This window comes from Salvelinus fontinalis, unplaced genomic scaffold (genome assembly GCF_029448725.1).
Source record: "Salvelinus fontinalis isolate EN_2023a unplaced genomic scaffold, ASM2944872v1 scaffold_0955, whole genome shotgun sequence".
NCBI classification, from domain to species: Eukaryota; Metazoa; Chordata; class Actinopteri; order Salmoniformes; family Salmonidae; genus Salvelinus; species Salvelinus fontinalis.
In genome coordinates, this window is record NW_026601164.1 from 36,616 (window position 1) to 58,936 (window position 22,321).

Sequence of the window (22,321 nt, forward strand, 5' to 3'; positions counted from 1 at the left end):
ATCACCATAGAACTAGAATCACATTACATCACCATAGAACTAGAATCACATTACATCACCATAGAACTAGAATTACATTACATCACCATAGAACTAGAATATTTATTTTTTAATGCCTGGCCACTACCAGCCTATGCCTTTGATTAATCTATAGATGTTTATGATGTCGTAAATACATACAAGGCCTAAGCCCGAACCTATCCTATGGGCAGCAACCCACCAGGTTTATTACACCTGTAATAAAATACCAGATTGGTCTGCAGTCACACTGACAGGATGTGTTTGCCTGACCTCTGACCTCTATTATTAGGACAGCTTTGATTGGATTTAGAGAGGTCGTTGGCCCTGTTTGAATACTGTTAGAATAATTAACGTGATCTGATGACCAATCCAGGCATGTCCATGTCAGACTAGTGAATTCTTCAGAGGAAGAAGGAAGGATGCAAGTATTCATTCAGGGCCTTTATATATGGTGGCATGCTGTTTCTTTATGAGTGATCTACTGCCATCTATTGGTCAGTTCCTTCAATGGCAGCCAAGGGCCAGTGCCTTATTCACTACATTGTGTAGTACAACTTCCTGTGGCTAAATATGTTGTAATTTGACAAAACGAAGTGTCATTGCTCAGAGCTAGATATACAACACTAGATTTACCTGTGCGAAATCTATTTGTGAGAAATACAACGAGTTGCTCATATCACTTGCATTTCTATGAAGACAACACGAAACGCAGCTGGACATTTTCACTTTTTTATTACAAAGGTTGTGGATGTCTAGAGAAAGAAACTGTTTGTCCCATAACATACACACAGCTAGTAGTAAGCACTGTGAAAATAACTATGTGTTGTAATGTTAGAAAAGGTTTCCTACAAAGCAGCGGACAGATAACTACAGAAACTAGCAGTGCAATTATTATTTTATGATAAGAAGCAGCATTAAATTAAACATTTCAAGGTTTTGAAGTAATAATTAAAAACATATGAATACAATATACAAAAATAATTACTGGTTAAAAAAAAGAAAGATTTGTGTACATGAACAACACATCTACAGCAGTGGAGGCCGCTGACGGGGACGGCTCATAATAACGGCCTGAACGGAGCAAATGGAATGGCATCAAACACATGTAAGCCATGTGTGCTGTATTTGATACCGCTCCAGTCATTAGCATGAGCCCGTCCTCCCCAATTAAGGTGCCACCAACCTCCTGTGTTCTACAGTTCAAGTAGATGATCAGCACCCTTTGGTGTAATGTAACTTTTCCTCAATTACTCCCCCCCAAAATATTCCAGAGGCCAAACTCTAATGCACGTCATTTAATGCATTAAATACAGTACTTTGATATTTCTCTCTAGTCTCCAGTGTATACCGCTGGATAACTAAGTAATTCAAGTATCTTGTAACATCATCAAATCATTTCACATTTAGTTTTCACCTTGCATGCGGTGGCGTAAGCACATACACATTGACAGAGAGCGATGCTGGTATTTGGGATCATTCTTAAAGCCCAACAATTGGAAACCTGTAAACCACATTAGTGTTGTAAAAATACATAACCCTTTGGAGTGGCCAAGATGCCAGTCTTTGTACCAAAAACCTTGGCAGCCATTTTGTAGGCCTTACGCTCACCAATGTGTTGCTGTGACTGCTTAGGAAAACTCCACCCAAAACATTTTTGGACTATATCAACAATGGACTAATGAAACACATAGCAAAATATAGTTTGAGTTAAGTTAAGACCTAATTTGCACAGTGAAAAGCAGTGGTTTTTAAACCTCTCTTGGAGCCAGGTCAGTAACACGCTAGAAGTGCAACCGAGAAGCGTATCGATATCTCTTCTACATCATGACTTATTACCAACACCAGCTTCTGAAATGTGTCTTCATGGGAAACCTTTCCGCTCCCACAGATATCATTCACCTATGATCAACTGTTTTCCCTTTTCCTACGGATACCGTTTTTACCCAATCCCTACGGAGCCAGCGACACTCTCAAATCAGATACCGTTTTTACCCAATCCCTACGGAGCCAGCGACACTCTCAAATCAGATACCGTTTTTACCCAATCCCTACGGAGCCAGCGACACTCTCAAAAATCAGATACCGTTTTTACCCAATCCCTACGGAGCCAGCGTCACTCTCAAAATCAGATACCGTTTTTACCCAATCCCTACGGAGCCAGCGACACTCTCAAAATCAGATACCGTTTTTACCCAATCCCTACGGAGCCAGCGAAACTCTCAAATCAGACGTATATTCTTAAATACTTAGTGCTAAAAGTAGAGTAACATCATCAGAATTGCTACTCAACAGTCCCAATAGTCAACAGATATATTAGTTAATATATAAATAACGTTGAGATATAATAAAGTAATGGGTGGAGCGATTACCAAGGTAGCTCAATCTTTCTATGGAAGATACACTAGAAAAATAAATATGAGAGGTACCTAACTCCCACCACAGGAGGGCACTAAAACAAAAGACAACACTGCTTCCTGGAGTCCTCTGATAGTTATCGGTGTCCCACAGTCCAATCATGAGGAAGTCAAGGGTGAAGTTTCCCCTAGGATCAGCTTCCCTTCCCCCAATCCTAACCTTAACCATTAGTGGGGAAAATGCAAACTGGCCCAAAATCAGAGTCTAGGGGCAACTTCGCCCTACATGATGAGGCACTTAAAGGAGGAATCGTATAGACTAGCATTCATTCACTAGTAATAAGGCGAAGCACCAGTGGTATGAAACCAACAGGTCATACAGAAGAAACCCTGAGAGTCAGTGGGGAGTAAAGCCAGAGCCAGCGCAGTCAGAGCACGTTTAGCCGGAGAGAAACATTTGTCCATTCCTCTCGGGCCACTAGGCAGCCTTTCAGGTTATAACTAACAGCCACGCCCACTCTAAAAGGTCCCCAGACTTCTAATTGGTCAGTGGTTGGCCGATGTCCAGCCTCCTCTGGGCGGAGCCTCGTCGGCGGGCCACGGGGGTTGTGGTGGCCGTTCCCAGGGTCCCCGGCGTCTGGAAGAAGGCCTTGGAGCCACCGCCAGCTGCCGCCTCCTTGGGAGTCTGTGGTGTCTGTGGAGGAGAGACAAGAGAGTGAGGCCCTGAAACCACACAGTTTAAGGAACACTGCATCTGCCGAGCATCTCACTCCAGATGAATAATCAACTCTGGCAGTAGAGTATCACTGTGACAGTATTCCATCTACCCCTCACCCCCTCTTCCAAATACCAGCCTTATAAAATACCACTCAACTCAATTCTAAGAAACACAATGTTTTCCAGTGAAGGAAACATTTCAGCTTGAACGTGGCCACTGTGAAACATAGCTATGCATTTCTAAGCAGAGCAGGAGAACAACCTCCATTTGGAAACGGACCACTTGTATACAGTCTTCATTCCATTAATGTTAGGAGAGGGAGTGCATAGCAGGAATGGGAGACCGTGTACATGGCTGATTCATTTGTTACGGATGTACACGTTGGCTCGTCCAATCATTAATAATGTCCCTTCATTTGGCGCTGAAAGTCTAACGAGGGAGTCTGTGTCCGAAATGGTACCCTATTCCCTACATAATGCACTACTTTAGACAAACGTCCTATGGGCTCGGGTCAAAAGTAGTGAGTTATAGCTATAGGGAATAGAGTCCAATTTGGGATGCAACCGGAGTCTGAGAAGTGTCTTCAAGGCAGAGTGACGTCATCAGAGCGATATTGGGGAGTTTGTCTTTTAATGACCAAAAGATTCATGAACTCTGCTGAGGTGAAAAAAGCTATTTTCCTATCCGGGGATAATCTTTTTAAAGCAGACGAAAGCTGAACTGCTGTGGAGTAGTTAAACATGATAAACGGAGTTTGACGGTGGCATTTCCAGTGTTTGTCTGCTACACAAAAGGTCATACATCATGTGACTGGATTTAACGGCTTTCCAAATATAATCTGATCCATGTGAAGTGGTGGCACTGTCTGTCTGTCTGTCTGTCTGCCTGCCCTTTCTGTCCGTCTGCCTGCCCTTTCTGTCCGTCTGCCTGCCCTTTCTGTCCGTCTGCCTGCCCTTTCTGTCCGTCTGCCTGCCCTTTCTGTCCGTCTGCCTGCCCTTTCTGTCCGTCTGCCTGCCCTTTCTGTCCGTCTGCCTGCCCTTTCTGTCCGTCTGCCTGCCCTTTCTGCCCGTCTGTCTGCCTGCCTGCCCGTCTGCCTGCCTGCCCGTCTGTCTGCCTGCCTGCCCGTCTGTCTGCCTGCCTGCCCGTCCGCCCGTCTTCCTGCCCGCCCGTCTTCCTGCCCGCCCGTCTTCCTGCCCGCTTGCCTGCCTGCCTGCCCGTCCGCCTGCCTGCCCGTCCGCCTGCCTGCCTGCCCGTCTGCCTGCCTGCCTGCCCGTCTGCCTGCCTGCCCGTCTGCCTGCCTGCCCGTCTGTCTGTCTGCCTGCCCGCCTGTCTGCCCGTCCGTCTGCCTGCCCGTCCGCCTGCCCGTCTGCCTGCCTGCCTGCCCGTCTGCCTGCCTGCCCGTCCGCCCGTCCGCCTGCCTGCCCGTCCGCCTGTCTGCCCGCCTGTCCGTCTGCCCGTCTGTCCGTCTGCCCGTCTGCCCGCCCGCCCGTCCGCCCGCCCGTCCGTCCGCCCGTCTTCCTGCCCGCCCGTCTTCCTGCCCGCCCGTCTTCCTGCCCGCCCGTCTTCCTGCCCGCCCGTCTTCCTGCCCGCCCGTCTTCCTGCCCGTCCGCTTGCCTGCCTGCCCGTCCGCCTGCCTGTCCGCCTGCCTGCCTGCCTGCCCGTCTGCCTGCCTGCCTGCCCGTCTGCCTGCCTGCCCGTCTGTCTGCCTGCCCGTCTTCCTGCCCGTCCGCTTGCCTGCCTGCCCGTCCGCCTGCCTGCCTGCCCGTCTGCCTGCCCGTCTGCCTGCCCGTCTTCCTGCCTGCCCGTCTTCCTGCCTGCCTGTCTTCCTGCCTGCCTGTCTTCCTGCCTGCCTGTCTTCCTGCCTGCCTGTCTTCCTGCCTGCCTGTCTTCCTGCCTGTCTCACCTGTGTCTCTGTCTGGATGAAGGTCAGAGGCGGCCTGGACTCCAAGGGAGAATGTGGAGGTATGGGTGCCGACCCGAACAGCCTGTGCTGCTCTGGACTGGAGAGGGCCGGCGCCACTGCCACCCCATTGAACTCCGGGGCTCCGGCCACTGCGTAGGGCCCGGCGGATCCCAACACGAAGCAGGCGGGGGACATCATGGCAGACATGTTGAAATTGAGATTAGCATCGCCCCTGTTGGCCATGAGTGGGTAGGGGGAGAGGGTGGAGGAGGACACGAGGACATAGGGCAGGGTGCCAGCAGGTAGAGTCAGGCCGCCTGTCGTCTGACCAGCAGAGAGGAGGAAGTTGAGACTGTTGAGACCTGGAGGGGAAAGGGGTGAGTGAGGACGAGTCATCTGTGAAAAACGGCACCCTATTCCCTATTTAGTGCACTACTTTAGACCAGCGCCCAACGGAACCCTGAGGGGGAGTGGACATCGCTTCAACCAACAGGAGACGAGGTGCCGCCAACAATCACAACAACATCTAGAAAAATAGGTGTGATCATCACTCACACTGCTTTTATCCTTGAAAGACATGGGACTGAGGTCACTACGTTAAGGACACGGCTCCTAAGAAGACCTTACAACAAGTCTATCAGCACGTCCTGTACAGTCCAATATCCATCCTGGCACAGAGTCTAAGGTCAGGTTTCAGACACGCATTCTAAAAAAATGATGCTAGTGTGGAAGAGACTTTAACTGAGCAACACTGCAACACTGACTGACTGGCACAGAGTTGTTTTTAACATAGCATACCTGCAGAGTTAGGCACATAGAGGTAGTGTGAAGGCTGGACCAGGTTGTTGTGGGGGCTCTGTCTGCCCACCTCCCCGTCTCTGAGGACTCTCAATGGGGCCTCTTCCCTGACGAGCCCCCCTGGATGCCCTGGATGCCCCAGGGAGCTGGTCCTTGGGCTGGTGGTCATCTGACAGCTGTTTCCCTCCACATTCCTCCTCTAGGAAAAGAAAAACAAGAGACATGAGAGGAGGGTGAAGTTGCTCCTGGACGCCCTTTCTTGGGTCAGTGTTGTATTTCCCCCACTAATAACCAAGGTTAGGATTGAGGGAGGGGAAGCTGATCCTAGAAATGTACCTACACTCTTAGAAAAAAAGGGTCTCAAAAGGGTTCTTCAGCTGTCCCCATAGGAGAACCCTTTTGGTTCCCGGTAGAACCCTCTGTACGGGTATAGCCTGAAGAACCCTATAATGTTCTAGATGGCACCTTTGCATTCTAAGAGTGTAGGGAAACTTCCCCCCCGGAGCCTGATGCGTGTGAAAAGGAAGATCAAATCAAACTTTATTTGCCAAATGCGCCGAGTACAACAAGTGTAGACCTTACCGTGAAATGCTGACTTACAAGCCCTTAACCAACAATGCAGTTCAAGAAGAGTTAAGAAAATATTTACCAAATAAACTAAAGTAAAAAATAACAATAACGAGGCTGTATACAGGGGGAACCTGTACCGAGTCCATGTCCGGGGGTACAGGTTAGAGGTCATTTGTACATGTAGGTAGGGGTGAAGTGACTATGCATAGATAAACAGCAAGTAGCAGCAGCGTACAAAAGGGAGGAGGGGGTCAATGTAAATAGTCCGGTGGCCATTTGATTAATTGTTCAGCAGTCTTATGGCTTGGGGGTAGAAGCTGTTAAGGACCCTTTTGGTCCAAGACTTGGCGCTCCGGTACCGCTTGCCGTGCGGTAGCAGAGAAAACAGTCTATGACTTGGGTGACTGGAGTCTGACAATTTTTGGGGCTTTCCTCTGACACTGCCTAGTATAGAGGTCCTGGATGGCAGGAAGCTTGACCCCAGTGATGTACTGGGCCGTACACATTACCCTCTGTAGCGCCGTACGGTCAGATGCCGAGCAGTTGCCATACTAGGCGGTGATGCAACCGGTCAGGATGCTCTCGATGGTGCAGCTGTAGAACTTTTTGAGGATCTGGGGACCCATGCCAAATCTTTTCAGTCTCCTGAGGGGGAAAAGGTGTTGTCGTGCCCACTTCACGACTGTCTTGGTGTGTTTGGACCGTGATAGTTTGTTGGTGATGTGGACACCAAGGCACTTGAAACTCTCGACCCACTACACTTCAGTTAATGGGGGCCTGTTCGGCCGGCCTTTTCCTGTAGTCCACGATCAGCTCCTGTTCTTCAGTTTTTAATGTGACCCTCCCACAGCCCAATGCTGCAGCACTCCCTGGTGCATCCCATCATTCATTTACCATGAGCTTTGATCACATTTCCCTCTCAAATAATGAGCCATGAAATTGCATGACTCATCTACAAAAATGATAGCTCTGTTTTGCTAATTTTTCAAGCAAACGTAATGTGAACTGCTATGCTTACTCTGCAGAGGATTTTGTGACTGCTTCAGGTGAATGTACTAGACTACTGGTAGGTAAGAAATACTGTGTGGATTTGAGCACACACACCATGACTTCTCTAGCTCCTCAATTTGAATGGAAGTGAGAGGCTGAGATTAATAGTTTGGGGTTTGGTACAATTACAAATATCACATGCCTCACCAAAATGATATTGACATTGTGTTTAATTACAACTTGGAATACTTTTATCCTAGTCAGTGAGCATGCAGTGATTCATATTTTAATTTAATGATTCGCTTTCGGGAATCATTAACAAGATTTTCTGCATTTTCTGAATTAAATCACAGAATGTATGATGATGAAATATACTGAAAAAATGTTGTCGTCTACTATTTAAATGTCTTCATATCATCATGCTGTCCTCTACTACTTCAATGTCTTCATATCATCATAATGTCCTCTACTACTTCAATGTCTTCATAATGTCCTCTACTACTTCAATGTCTTCATAATGTCCTCTACTACTTCAATGTCTTCATAATGTCCTCTCCTACTTCAATGTCTTCATAATGTCCTCTACTACTTCAATGTCTTCATAATGTCCTCTACTACTTCAATGTCTTCATAATGTCCTCTACTACTTCAATGTCTTCATAATGTCCTCTACTACTTCAATGTCTTCATAATGTCCTCTACTACTTCAATGTCTTCATAATGTCCTCTACTACTTCAATGTCTTCATAATGTCCTCTACTACTTCAATGTCTTCATAATGTCCACTACTACTTCAATGTCTTCATATCATCATAATGTCCTCTACTACTTCAATGTCTTCATAATGTCCTCTACTACTTCAATGTCTTCATATCATCAATGTCCTCTACTACTTCAATGTCTTCATATCATCATAATGTCCTCTACTACTTCAATGTCTTCATATCATCATAATGTCCTCTACTACTTCAATGTCTTCATAATGTCCTCTACTACTTCAATGTCTTCATAATGTCCTCTACTACTTCAATGTCTTCATAATGTCCTCTACTACTTCAATGTCTTCATAATGTCCTCTACTACTTCAATGTCTTCATAATGTCCTCTACTACTTCAATGTCCTCATATCAGAAGCTCTCGATTCTCTAATCAATCAGTATAATTTTGCTAAGAAACTTGAGGAAACCTCTTTTCATTATGAAGAGATCGCTGAACAAACAGCACATTCTGAGTTATGTCTTTCACCTTCACATGTAATAAACCTCACAAAATCATGGTCTGCCTCTCAAATGGCACCCTATTCGCTATATAGTGCACTACTTTTGGCCAGGGCCCATAGGGAACAGGGTGTCATTTGGGACACAGCCGTGGAGGAAAATGAAACTCCCTCCTTGGAGAAAACATTCCCGTACGTAAACAAACCATTTGGTAACTCACTGGTCTGACTGATCAGATCTGCTTTATGTGACATTTGCATAGAGATTGTTTTGGCGGTGTAAGAGGTGGAACTGCGTTAGAGCTGTCAAATCCACAAGCAGCTCACGTCATTATACCTAAAGCGGACATTGCCATTGGCTGCACAGAGTCGCATTATGAGAATCCCATGCAGCCTCGTTTACAAGATTGAACGCTGATAGAACTCCTCATTATTTCTATGTAGCCTACACGTTCTCCTTCTGAACTTCCACGTGAGTGGGACGGTGTGGCTTCGTGACAATGATCAAGACCGATTTGACAGCGCCAATGCAGTTCCACCTCCGACACTTCAGCTATGAGGGTGTCAGCTATCACCGGTTAACGCTTGATCTGATTGAATCTAGGCACGAGACGTTACAGTATGAAGCGTCGCTCTCCCTGACCTGTCTTGTCGGTTGTCAAATCACCACGCTTCTAATTTAAAAGGGGAAGTTCAGTTTTTCACAACTTTCAGGGTGAGGAACCCTCTATCGTTAAGTAGTAAAACACTGAACTTCCCCTTTAAATATGGATCATACATTACTGTGATTGGTCTAGCAGGAGGAGGATGATCTACAGTGATCTAAGGTCAGAGTTGATCCTAGGTACAGTGTGGAAATATGGACAACGACTACCTGAAGCGTGTCAGGCTTATGGTCAATCAGAGATCCACAGTACATCTGTGGATTTCACTTTTCTCCACAAACTCACCCTATCAGATAGCTCCGTCTCAGGCGACTCCCTCTTCTCCTCCACCCCTTCATCCTGCTTCCTCTTCCCCAGGATGCTCTCTCTGGACCCTGACCCCGGTGACCTTTGAACTTCTGCCGTAAAGCAGTCAAGCCCATCCTGCGCCGCCGGACCTCCGTACAGCATGACCACCGAGGCCTGGGACAGGCTGGGTAGATAGGCCATGTGGTGGGGATGGGGGGGAAATGGGGGTTGTGGGGACAGGGGTCCCACGTATGAACCCTCTGGGTGGACGGGCACGGCCAGGGGGGCTAGACCCGGGGAGCAGAGCAGGGAGTTGCCGTCACTGTGGGTGAGGCTCTGAAGTCCGCCGCTGGGGTGGGAGACACTACAAAGACACAGAGGAACCAACTTAGACATATGTTTCTGTCATTCTCTCCAAGCAAATGCTCTGTAGCAGGGCTGTCAAATTCATTTCCTGGAGGGCCGAGTGTCTGCGGGTTTTCACTCCAATGAATGATATTAATTAGGAACTCTCTAGGTCTTAATCAGACATGGTCTTCTAGGAACTGAGTTTCACACCCCTGCATTATACTGTTGATAAAAAAAGATGGGACATTAGAATGTAGAAACATATAGTAGTAAAATCCTTAACTGTTATTTTTGCCAGAACAACAGAACAATGTGGTGACGGTTCATTAGCCAGACCAGATTTCAACTGGGAAAAATACAACAAAAACACTCTCTCTCAGCAGTTTGGAACCAGCGACCTTTACTCCTCCATCCCCACTCCAAAAACACTCCCTCTCAGCAGTTTGGAACCAGCGACCTTTACTCCTCCATCCCCACTCCAAAAACACTTAGAGCAGCAACAGCCTTGAGATGGCTGTGGCTTGGCCACCAGTGAAATAGCCACCACATCCCTAGTAGAAATGGTCAGAAACCGAGAGGACCAGGAGACACTGCAGCCAACTCATGTAAAACATGTCAAACCCAGCCTAAACAAACACCAGGGTAAGAGTAAAAACTCAAAGCGAACCATTACGAAAACCACCTTTTATAAATTAAATGAACTGTGAGACGTGGACCAATAACAGTTTGCAGAGAGTTTCAGCCGGGCCTATTAAAAACTCCAAGCCGGAGCCTCTGGAGCTGGTCATTTGCACGCATCACTTCCTCTAAGGGCCCAGTTTCCTGTTCCTGAGTTGCAACTAAATCACCACATAGGCAGTGTCTCAAATGGCCCCTTATTCACTATATAGTGCACTACTTTTGACCAGGGCACATAGGGCTCTGGTCAAAAGTAGTGCACTATATAGGGTGCCATTTGGGACACATACATATATTTTATTGCCATGGCAGCCCTGTTGTATACCAGTAGACCTGATGTGTCATTACATTCAACCAACAAGCTAGTCCTTGGCAACAGGCAGTGTAATAGATCATGAAATGCAATACAGAAGTTGTAGATTGTTTGCAGTAAATCTAAGGTTAGTACCACTGGATGGCGTATGAAAAGTGATGGCGTGATTAGGAACAGGAGCCTGGGATGTTTGGTGTGTGTGTGAGGGAGCCTCCTTCCGTGTGTGTTCTACTTACCCTGTAACAGTGGTTCCAAACTGCAGCCGGCACACCGCGCTGCTGCTCACACACCTTCTGGAATAGTCCACTGACTGGGGAAGCAGACCTGGACAGAACCGAGGGAGACGTGAGTTAATCCCATTTACAGGTATTACTTTATTTGAATGGTCCCAAATAGATGGTTGGTAGATGTTCAACTAACTAGCTGCTTGCCCTAACCTTGTCCTAAGTCTTACTCCTACCTGTAACCCTAACATTGTCCTAAGTCTTACCCCTACCTGTAACCCTAACATTGTCCTAAGTCTTACCCCTACCTGTAACCCTAACATTGTCCTAAGTCTTACCCCTACCTGTAACCCTAACCTTGTCCTAAGTCTTACCCCTACCTGTAACCCTAACATTGTCCTAAGTCTTACCCCTACCTGTAACCCTAACCTTGTCCTAAGTCTTACCCCTACCTGTAACCCTAACCTTGTCCTAAGTCTTACCCCTACCTGTAACCCTAACCTTGTCCTAAGTCTTACCCCTACCTGTAACCCTAACCTTGTCCTAAGTCTTACCCCTACCTGTAACCCTAACCTTGTCCTAAGTCTTACCCCTACCTGTAACCCAAACTTGTCCTAAGTCTTACCCCTACCTGTAACCCTAACATTGTCCTAAGTCTTACCCCTACCTGTAACCCTAACATTGTCCTAAGTCTTACCCCTACCTGTAACCCTAACACTGTCCTAAGTCTTACCCCTACCTGTAACCCTAGCATATCAACAGATTAGTAGTTGGTTGACAGTTGACAGCTATGTGCTCTAACCCACTGAGTCATTGGGAACCAGTTGTGATGTGAGCTGTCTGTCCCGACTCCTTACCCGTGACCTCTCTGCGTGGGCTGCTGGGCGCCGAGTTGACACGGCGTTGGCTGGCCACAGAGGTGGGCACCACACTGAAGGAGGCATGGCGTGCCAGCTTCTGTTTCCTGCCACCCGGAAGAGCGATGGCTGCCACAGCTTTCGAGTCCTCTGTTGAAAAACAGAGTGGTCAGTGAGTTCTGTGACACTGATCTTGGGTCAGTTTAACATTTTCCACACTAATAGTTAAGGCTAGGATAGGAGAAGAAGCTGATCCTAGATCTGTGCCTATGGGAAATTCATCCCAGAGCATGTTAGTCTTGGTCAGTAGACAGGTTTATGATTAGTTTTAGTAGAAGTGAAGACAATTCCATTATAAATGTATAATTAATCCATTTCCATTCACTGTAACATTGTTTAATAGATGGTCTCCCTATGAAGTACTGAGCTGATGCCCTTCCGAACCAATATGGGAGTGATGTTATTTGTTTTACCACCGAGGACCACTGTGTGAAGTGTTTTAATGAATGCTTTTAAGTGCTATCCTCTGGGGATCCACATCTGGCTGTATTATTCACTACCCAAATCATTTCAATCTTACCATGGCTGCTGTGGAAGTCTGCCGGGCCGATCCATTTGAACGCAGGCTTCCTCCCCCTCTCCTCCCGGACGTGGACCTTCTTGATCAATCCCAGACTCGTCAGGACGTTGGCGATGTCATACAGCCGCCGCACCTTAGCTGAAAACAGATTCAAATCAGATATCATTTTTAACCCTAACCCAGTAAAAAGGACATTGGGAGGGATGTCTGGGGGTATCTGAGGTGTACAGTGACGTTGCCCCTAGACGCTGATCTTGGGTCAGTTTTGCATCTTCCCCACTAATGTTTAAGGTTAGGATTATTAGAGGAGAAGTTGATCCTAGACCTGTACTAGGGGAAACTTCAACCTGCAGCTATTTGGTGGCTGGGCTGTGACCATTAGGCCACAAAGGGGAGAAACTGACTGAAACAGGCAGGGAGTACCTGGACTTGATGTTGTGTCAGAGGCTCTTTGACTGCACGGCAAAACCCTCAAGATCCCCATGAGCTCTGGTCAAAAGTCGTGCACTATGTAGGTAATAGGATGCTTACTTTTGTACTTGCTGTGGCTGGCGGGGTCCTGGCTTTCCTCGATGAGGATTTTGGCAGCCACGTCCAGAGTGACCGTCTGGGTCCTGGACACCAGGAAGAGCATGACAAACTTCTGACTCATGATGCGTAGGGACTTGTCTTTCCTGGTGCTGGCGGCCGCTGCAACAGACAAGCAGGACAAAGTTAAAGGGAATACGGGGTCCTATTCACTAAGTGGCAAACGGAAGAAAATGGACAGAAACAGAGAGGGAACTACCTGAACTTGTTTCCGCTTTTCCGTTGCAAAACGTTTTGCGATGGTGTGCACTAATGAATAGGACGTTGCAGTGGCTTGTATGGTCTAGTGCTGCCGACAGCAGTTACATACCAGTGTCAGCATGGGTTTGAATCTGACCTACAGCATGTCACACCCTCCTCCTATAATAATACTTTATTGTCCATGTTACAGAGAACGATGGAAATTTGATTCAAGACCTGAGTTACCTGTCAAACAGGTGGCCTTGTCAAACAGGACCATAATACAAACGACAACGTTCCTTATTCAGTGAGAGAAAGTGACTCTGCCCTCCTCTCAAAGGGACACATTATGACGGGAAGTGGCAGGCCTAGTGTTCTGCAGGAGGGGACGCCAGATCCATGGCAACTACTGCCTCTCTATGGAACAGTAGCTTTGGATTCTGTTAGCTAGCTACATGTAGCTACCTAATTAGCCACGTTGAAACACACAGCCCAGCGTTGTCCAGGTTAAGGTTTGGCCGGGGTAGCCGTCATTGTAAATAATAATTTGTTCTTAACCAACTTGCCTAGTTAAATAAAGGTTAAATAAAACATTTAAATAAATTTGGGCCTTTAAGCCCAAGTCAGTGAAAGCATTCCTCATCGTCATGGAGACGAGGGTAGGGGGCAGCGGCCTCCCGGGTTAATCAAGGCTGATGGGATTCTTTGTGTTAATGTGTGTGATGACCAAGCGCTCCTCGTCAATGTGATGGATCACTAATACAACTGGGAGATGACAGCAGAGGAAAGGCGACAGGAGCGAAGCTTGATGGCTGAGCTTTTGATGTGGCACATATTAACTAGTAATCTCCAAACACCCGCTGAAGTTAATTAATCTTGTTACAGTTTACCTAACATTCAGGAATCAGATTTCCTGTATTTAGACAGAAAAACTGACAAAATAATTTTGTCAAACACACACCCTGCACATCCAAACAAATCCAAACTTGAGTTGCAGAGGGAGCATGTAGGCACTCCAAATCTCCCATTGACATACATGTATAATTGACACCAAACTTCTAGCTTCAGTCACACATCCCAAATTATAATAATTCAACCCTGTGTCCATCAGCTGCCCCTGATGTAGCGATCGCAGATTGTCCCTTTAGGACAACGTAAAACTAACCCAAGGTCAGCGTCTAGGGGCATTTCCCCTACTCTGCTCTCACCACAGCTGGAGTCTCCTTCCCCTCCCTCTGGGGTGTGTGTGGTGGCTCCCTCTCTGTGACCGCCCTCCCCGGCCTGCTCCATGTGCAGGTGGTAGCGCTGCTGCCTGCCCATCCCCTGCAGCTCGGCCAGGGTGGACCCCAGGCGCCGCCGCCCGTACCACACGTACTGGTTCTTAGCTACACGCCCTACGATCATCAGAGACTCCAGGACGTTTATGATGTCGTAGATTCGCCGCCGCTCCACCCCTAAAGACAGACGGACACCAGGGACAGGTCAGACTGGGGTCAGCAACATGATTTCAGTGTTCTGTTATGTCAGCTGGTTATATAACAAAGCTCTAACTAAGGTACCTCAACAGGATTTAATGACGCAGTAGATCATTTCTGGCTGCATCTTAACTTTCCTCAGTCTCAGACATGGATTGGTGCTTTTCTGGAAGGTACAGTGGGATACGAGGGCTCTGCGTGAAGGTATCCATAGCAACCGTTTCCAAAATCCAATAGTGTATGATATAGCTAATGTAATATCCGTTTTATGAGCGATTTCCATTATGGTCTTCCATTATGGTTACCAATTATGGCAGCCTCCCTGAGCCGGGTCGTGTTCATTAGTCATAAAACGGAAGACAACGGGTCATTTGTAGCTGAGTTGGGAGAGCATGATGCTTGTAGCACAAGGGATCGATTCTCGGTACTGCCCATATGTATAATGTCTGCCAGCATGACTAAGTTGCTTCGGATAAAAGCGTCTGCTAAATGGCATTTATTATTTAACGGACTGAAACAGGGAGGGACTGTTGAAACATTTGCAAAACATTTTACACCGCTTGCCCTGATGAACATGACCCAGGTGTAGCTGTAATCTGCCTCTCTGGATTCATTGGCTCTTACCCAGGCTGGTAGACACCTCATCCAATGAGATACTGATGGTGTCAGAGGTTGGATAGTCCGGATACAGGGCCAGGAACTTCTGGCACAGCAGGCCCAGGCTCTTCTGCTTCCTGCTGGGCTTCCTTTCCCCCTCTTCCTCCTCCTCGTCCACCACATCAAACTGATCAGAGAGACAAAGCATTGTCAAGAAAGTAATCGATTTCAGCATCTATAAATCCATTAGTTGGCAGATGATAATACAATCCAACAGTATGATGATAATGTCACTGTATATTCAAGATAACAGCCCTGTGGGCCCTGGTTAAATGGTGCACTATAAAGGGAACAGTGTGCCATTTGGGGTGCAGTCGGTGAGTGGTCAAAGGGTACCTGGCACGGGCCATCCACCTCGACATCCTCCACTGCTCTCTCATTCTCAATGGGCCTAAACAGAACCTTCTTCATCTCTCTGTCGCGGATGTCAGGGCTGGCAGCACTGATGAGCATCCTGAGGTTGGCAGTGGGGGTCCAGGGGTCCGCGTGAGGAGGTGCCCCCCACTCAGAAGGCTTAACAGGGGTGCTATGGAGGTGTTCCGGGGTGGGAGGCTTACTGCCGTACAGCAGCATGGTGGCCGTGGTGTCCATCTTGTGAGGGGTGGTTCTTCTTCGCTCCACACATCTGTTCTCCTGTGAAGGAGCACAATGTTATGAACTTTGATTAAGTGGGGTGGAGTGATATGAAATGTGGTGCATTTGTAGGTAGATCTACTTAATATAAATAACGTAAGCATAACTATCTACGGTTTTTACTTTTTAATTACCATTTATAATATATATTCCCCCCTCGCTCGACTTTTTTCATTCAACTTTTTCCACCCCGAACACTTTATCTGGACATGGTTCGTCAGGACCTCCACCAGCCGAAGCTAAGTAGTAACATTAACATGATGCCTTCTAATTGCAGTCGCTGTACTCATGATATACAGGAGAACGATCGCCTTCTGGTGAGGATAGCCGTGCTGCAAGCCCAGCTTCAGACGCAATCGTTAGGCAAGGGTCATTTCAGTGTAGGAAAGGATGAAACAGCATCTGTGCCACCAGTAAGTACAGATAGTAGTATAAATCCTCTCGCACAGTCCCCGCAGCCAGACACTTTTCTCATGGCTTCTGGAAGGAAATGCTGTAGGAATGCTCAACCGGTTCTCCCCATTAAGCAACGAGTCGGAGTCGGAGTCTTCTCTGGTCTCTCCTCAACCCGTTACGGGGTCTGAGACGCCGAAGCCTCCCACCATTAGCTCTGACAAATTGAAAACCCCAGTCATTGCCAACTCCATTTTCCGTAGTATTAGACTTCAGCAATCATACACTGTTTACCAGGGAGCAGGGCTACCGACGTTAAGACTAATCTGAAGATGGTGCTGGCTAAGGCTAAAACTGGCGAGTGTAGAGAGTATAGGGATATTGTAATCCACGCTGGCACCAACGATGTTAGGATGAAACAGTCAGAGGTCACCAAGCGCAACATAGCTTCAGCGTGTAAATCAACTAGAAAGATGTGTCGGCATCGAGTAATTGTCTCTGGCCCCTCCCAGTTAGGGGGAGTGATGAGCTCTACAGCAGAGTCTCACAACTCAATCGCTGGTTGAAAAGTGTTTTCTGGCCTCCCGGGTGGCGCAGTGGTCTAAGGCACTTCATCGCAGTACTAGCTGAGCCACCAGAGATTCAGGTTCGAGCCCAGGCTCTGTCGCAGCCGACCGGGAGGCCCATGGGGCAGCGCACAATTGGCCACAGCGTCGTCCGGGTTAGGGAGGGTTTGGCCGGCAGGGATATCCTTGTCTCATCGCGCACTAGTGACTCCTGTGGCGGGCCGGGCGCAGTGCGCGCTAACCAGGTCGCTAGGTGCACGGTGTTTCCTCCGACACATTGGTGCGGCTGGCTTCCGGGTTGGATGTGCATTGTGTCAAGAAGCAGTGCGGCTTGGTTGGGTTGTGTTTCGGAGGACGCATGGCACTCGACCTTCGCCTCTCCTGTGTCTGTACGGGAATTGCAGCGATGAGACAAGACTAACTACTACCAATTGGATACCACGAAATTTGGGAGAACAAAAGGGGTATTTAAAAAATAAATAATAATAATCATAGAAAACTGTTTTCTGTCCCTCCCAAAAGATAGAATGTGTAGATAATTTGCCCTCTTTCACCAACAAACCAACAAACAGGACCACGCCTGGCCTGCTGAGGAGTGACGGACTCCATCCTAGCTGGAGGGGTGCTCTCATCTCATCTATTAACATAGACAGGGCTCTAACTCTAACTAGCTCCACAATAAGATAGGGTGCAGGCCTGCCAGCAGGCTGTTAGCCAGTCTGCCACTAGCACAGTTAGTGTAGTCAGCTCAGCTATCCCCATTGAGACCGTGTCTGTGCCTTGATCTAGGTTGGGCAAAACTAAACATGGCGGTGTTCGCCTTAGCAACCTCACTGGAATAAAGACCTCCTCCATTCCTGTCATTATTGAAAGAGATTGTGATATCTCAAAATAGGGCTACTTAATGTTGGATCCCTCACTTCCAAGGCAGTTATAGTCACTGATCATAATCTTGATGTGATTGGCCTGACTGAAACATGGCTTAAGCCTGATGAATTTACTGTGTTAAATGAGGCCTACATTGTTCATTCAGTATTGTTGTAATCGTCATTATTACACACATATATATATCGGCCGATTAATCGGAATCGTCTTTTTTTGGTCCTCCAATAATCGGTATCGGAGTTGAAAAATCATAATCGGTCGACCTCTAATGTGGATGGTTTGTCTTCTGACAAATCAACTGTAAATTTCGGTGTTCCTCAAGGTTCACTATATATTTTACCTCTTGGTGATGTCATTCGGAAACATAATGTTAACTTTCACTGCTATGCGGACAATACACAGCTGTACATTTCGATGAAACATTTTGAAGCACCAAAATTGCCCTCCCATGAAGCCTGTGTTTCAGACATAAGGAAGTGGATGGTGGCAAATGTTTTACTTTTAAAAACTTGGACAAAACAGAGATGCTTGTTCTAGGTCCCAATTAACAAATAGATCTTCTGTTGGGTCTGACAATTAATCTTGATGGTTGTACAGTCGTCTCAAATAAAACTGTGAAGGACCTCAGCGTTACTCTGGACCCCGATCTCTCTTTTGACCAACATATCAAGAATATTTCAAGGACAGCTTTCTTCCATCTACAAAAAAATCTGAAACTTTCTGTCCAAAAATGATGCAGAAAAAAGCATGGATACAATTGTCACTTCTAGATTAAGACTACTGCAATGCTCTACTTTCCGGCTACCCGGATAAAGCACTACATAAACTTCAGTTAGTTCTAAACACGGCTGCTAGAATCTTGACTAGAACCACATTTTTAAAATCATATTACTCCAGTGTTAGCCTCTCTACACTGGCTTCCTGTTAAGGCTAGGGCTGATTTCAAGGTTTTACTGCTAACCTACAAGGTATTACATGGGCTTGCTCCTACCTATCTTTCCGATGTGGTCCTGCCGTACATACCTACACGTACACTGCGGTCACAAGAAGCAGGCCTCCTTACTGTAAACAGAATTTCTAAGCAAACAGCTGGAGGCCAGGTTTTCTCCTATAGAGCAACATTTTTATGGAATGGTCTGCCTATCCATGTGAGAGACGCAGACTCAGTCTCGACCTATAAGTCTTTATTGAAGACTCATAGGTTCAGTAGGTCCTATGATTGAGTGTAGTCTGGCCCAGGGGTGTGAAGGTGAACGGAAAGGCGTGATGAACCGCCCTTGGTGTCTCTGCCTGGCCGGTTCCTCTCTCTCCACTGGGATTCTCTGCCTTTAACCCTATTACGGGGGCTGAGTCACTGGCGCTCTTCCATGCCATCCCTAGGAAGGGTGCGTCACTTGAGTCACTGACGTGATCTTTCTGTCCGGGTTGGCGCCCCCCTTGGGTTCATGCCGTGGGGGAGATCTTCGTGGGCTATACTCGGCCTTGTCTCAGGGTAGTAGGCTGAAGATATCCCTCTAGTGGTGTGGGGGCTGTGCTTTGGCAAAGTGGGTCCCGACCCCTCCTGTCTCAGCCTCCAGTATTTCTGCTGCAATAGTTTGTGTCGGTTTGTCCTGAGCCCTAGGACCATGCCTCAGGACTACCTGGCCTGATGACTCCTTGCTGTCCCTAGTCCACCTGGTCATGCTGCTGCTCCACTTTCAACTGTTATGCCTGCGGCTATGGAACCCTGACCTGTTCACTGGACGTGCTACCTTGTCCCAGACCTGCTGTTTTGGACTCTCTCTCTATCGCACCTGCTGTCGCTAACTCTGAATGATTGGCTATGAAAAGCCAACTGACATTTACTCCTGAGGTGCTGACTTGTTGCACCCTCTACAACTACTGTGATTATTATTATCATCTGACCCTGCTGGTCATCTATGAACATTTGGACATCTTGGCCACGTTCTGTTATAATCTCCACCCGACACAGCCAGAAGAGGACTGGCCACCCCTCAGAGCCTGGTTCCTCTCTAGGTTTCTTCCTAGGTTCTGGCCTAGAGTTTTTCCTAGCCACCGTGCTTCCACATCTGCATTGCTTGCTGTTTGGGGTTTTAGGCTGGGTTTCTGTACAGCACTTTGTGACATCAGCTGATGTAAAAAAAAAAAAAAAGAAGGGCTTTATAAATCTATTTGATTGATTTTGTTCATGTGAGAAAGAATCTTATTTCAAGACTCTCCAGGCATGTCATATAACGGTGCTACAAATTCACGAAAAGAGGAGTTGACTCTGAAGATTGTTTCTGAGTGTCTCTTCAATAAGGATTCATAATAAACAATAATAATAAGGAATTGAAGGGTTCATTTGACTTGGAATCAAAACATACCTTCTGATCATTTCTGCCTCCAACTTCCTCCATGTCTGCTTTGCTCTTCTTTGGACTGATGAGATCTCTCAAAGCTAGACATTCAACTTCCATCTGAAAAACAATTAGCCATATCATATTAATTTGTCTCTGAACTGTGCAGAAAGGTCATTATTTAGTTTCATACAGTCATATTTCAGTCACTACTTTGCTATAGCCAAATGCAGCAAATAGATCGATCTATTACAAGGCCATAAGATATCAGTGGTCAGAAGATTTTGGCGCAAAGACCTTAGCCAACCTAACGTTAGCTGATGACTCTAGTTAGTAGACAGCTAGCTTGTTAGCTATCACATCTAATTCTGACACGTTCAGTACTGAATACTGATACTGTAAAAGTCCTGATGGCAAGACGAATACACAATAAATAGCTAAATTATAGCTATAGTACACAATGGAAACACTTTGCAAAAAAAATGATGCAATCTTGGGAAGTATTTTCTTGGGGCAAATTGAGTATTAATACTGATCCATTCAACGTGACACTTAGTTAGCTAAAAGCTACCAGGTTGCAAGACAAAAAGTATATATACTGTTAATCAATAAATAAAACATGTCTATTTACTTAATACATAAATACCTAGCTACACTATTTACCTGCTGGCTGTCATCTAACTTACTGTAGCTAGGCTAGCTAACGTTAGTGATTATTATTTACTCACCTTCTTCAGCGTTTCCTACGTAACGTAAGAAGATAAAGTTGTCTATACCAACGTACAGTATCTCTAATTGCACAGACTTACTGGTGGTACGTTGTTTAACTCAAATCAACATAACTTTCATTTCTTAAATAAGCGGGCTTTCTTCTAATATCCAGCTGTAAAGCTTCTCCTGTCCCGCTAAAGTTACTTGTGTTGGAATTGCATTACTCAACAGGAATAGCTACAACCAAAAACACCCGCTAAAGCATTTTTTTCTGGCGCTCTCATGTGTTTCACTCAGTCGAGCCAATCAGCATCTAGATGTTGTGACGCGTACAATTGATTTTGCCAATAGGCAAGGGGCAACAACCACGCCTCTAAAGATTTCTTGGCGGGGCAGTCCGCGCGGACTTGACTGGGAGTCATGCTGTTCAGTTTGACTGCTGCTGTTCATGGTGTTTGAGTGGCATAGTCGCGCACTAAGAAACCCTATTAATAACCTTAATCACAGAGGCGTTGTTGTTGCATGTATCGACTACGGACCCACTGCGGTTCCCTCTAATTAGTTTGCGTGGCTCAGGGAAACAGATGGGACAGGAGTGGGTGGCGCTCATTCTACCTGTGACACCGCGCGAAAAGTTGTAAACTGAGTAGCCCAATACCCAGGGTCCCGCCCTCAGGCTTTCCCAGTCCCTCGAGTTGTCCCGGGTATCACATAATCCCCGCCCAATATTTCAAGACGGTTTACTTTGAAAAATGTAGGTTTATAAAAATAATATATAATTTATATTATTGATTTATTTGCACAAAAATAACAGAATGTTTTTCAGATACATGGGATTGCATATTTAATGTATTAGCAATTATTGTATTGTAAATCTAAACAGTGCAAAATTAGGAATGGAGAACAATTGGCTATTGATTGGTCCTGGTTGCCTATGCTATATCTCTGCTTTCAGAGAGATAGCATCTTCCCAAAGCACCTGAAACCCTGCCTCTTCAAAGAGTATTTTAAATAATCCCCCTCCTAAACCTCACCCCCCCCAAAACACTTTCCTGAAGCAACACTTGCTCTTGAACCCCCCCTTCTAGCTCTGTCTTTGCTTATAGCTACTTTACTGAGGGAAAGTGTACTTACTATGACTGTGATATGTGGTTGTCCCACCTAGCTATCTTAAGATGAATGCACTAACTGTAAGTCACTCTGGACAAGAGTGTCTGCTGAAGGACTAATATGTACGATGTGCAATGTTGCATTCTCTGCATGAACAGGGTGGATGGCAACATACTTTCAACAACAATGTGGATTTGAAACCTGTTGTTCTCTCTCTGAGAAGCTCTGTTTGTCACTCAAAGAGCTGATCGTAGGCTATGT

General features: G+C 46.5%; 1 protein-coding gene across 1 annotated transcript; it reads right to left on the reverse strand.

The window, feature by feature from the left end:
• Positions 1-747: 747 nt before the first annotated feature.
• LOC129847816 (transcription factor E2F7-like) lies at positions 748-21,208 on the reverse strand. Its single transcript, XM_055915506.1, has 13 exons — positions 20,968-21,208; positions 20,267-20,359; positions 15,760-16,056; positions 15,391-15,550; positions 14,500-14,745; positions 13,055-13,213; positions 12,524-12,661; positions 11,944-12,093; positions 11,099-11,186; positions 9,521-9,887; positions 5,795-5,993; positions 4,997-5,358; positions 748-3,069 (listed from the first exon to the last, which is right to left on the reverse strand). Exons 2-13 carry the CDS (start codon positions 20,357-20,359, stop codon positions 2,914-2,916), a joined length of 2,415 nt encoding a protein of 804 aa, XP_055771481.1. The 5' UTR covers positions 20,968-21,208; the 3' UTR covers positions 748-2,913.
• Positions 21,209-22,321: the final 1,113 nt, after the last annotated feature.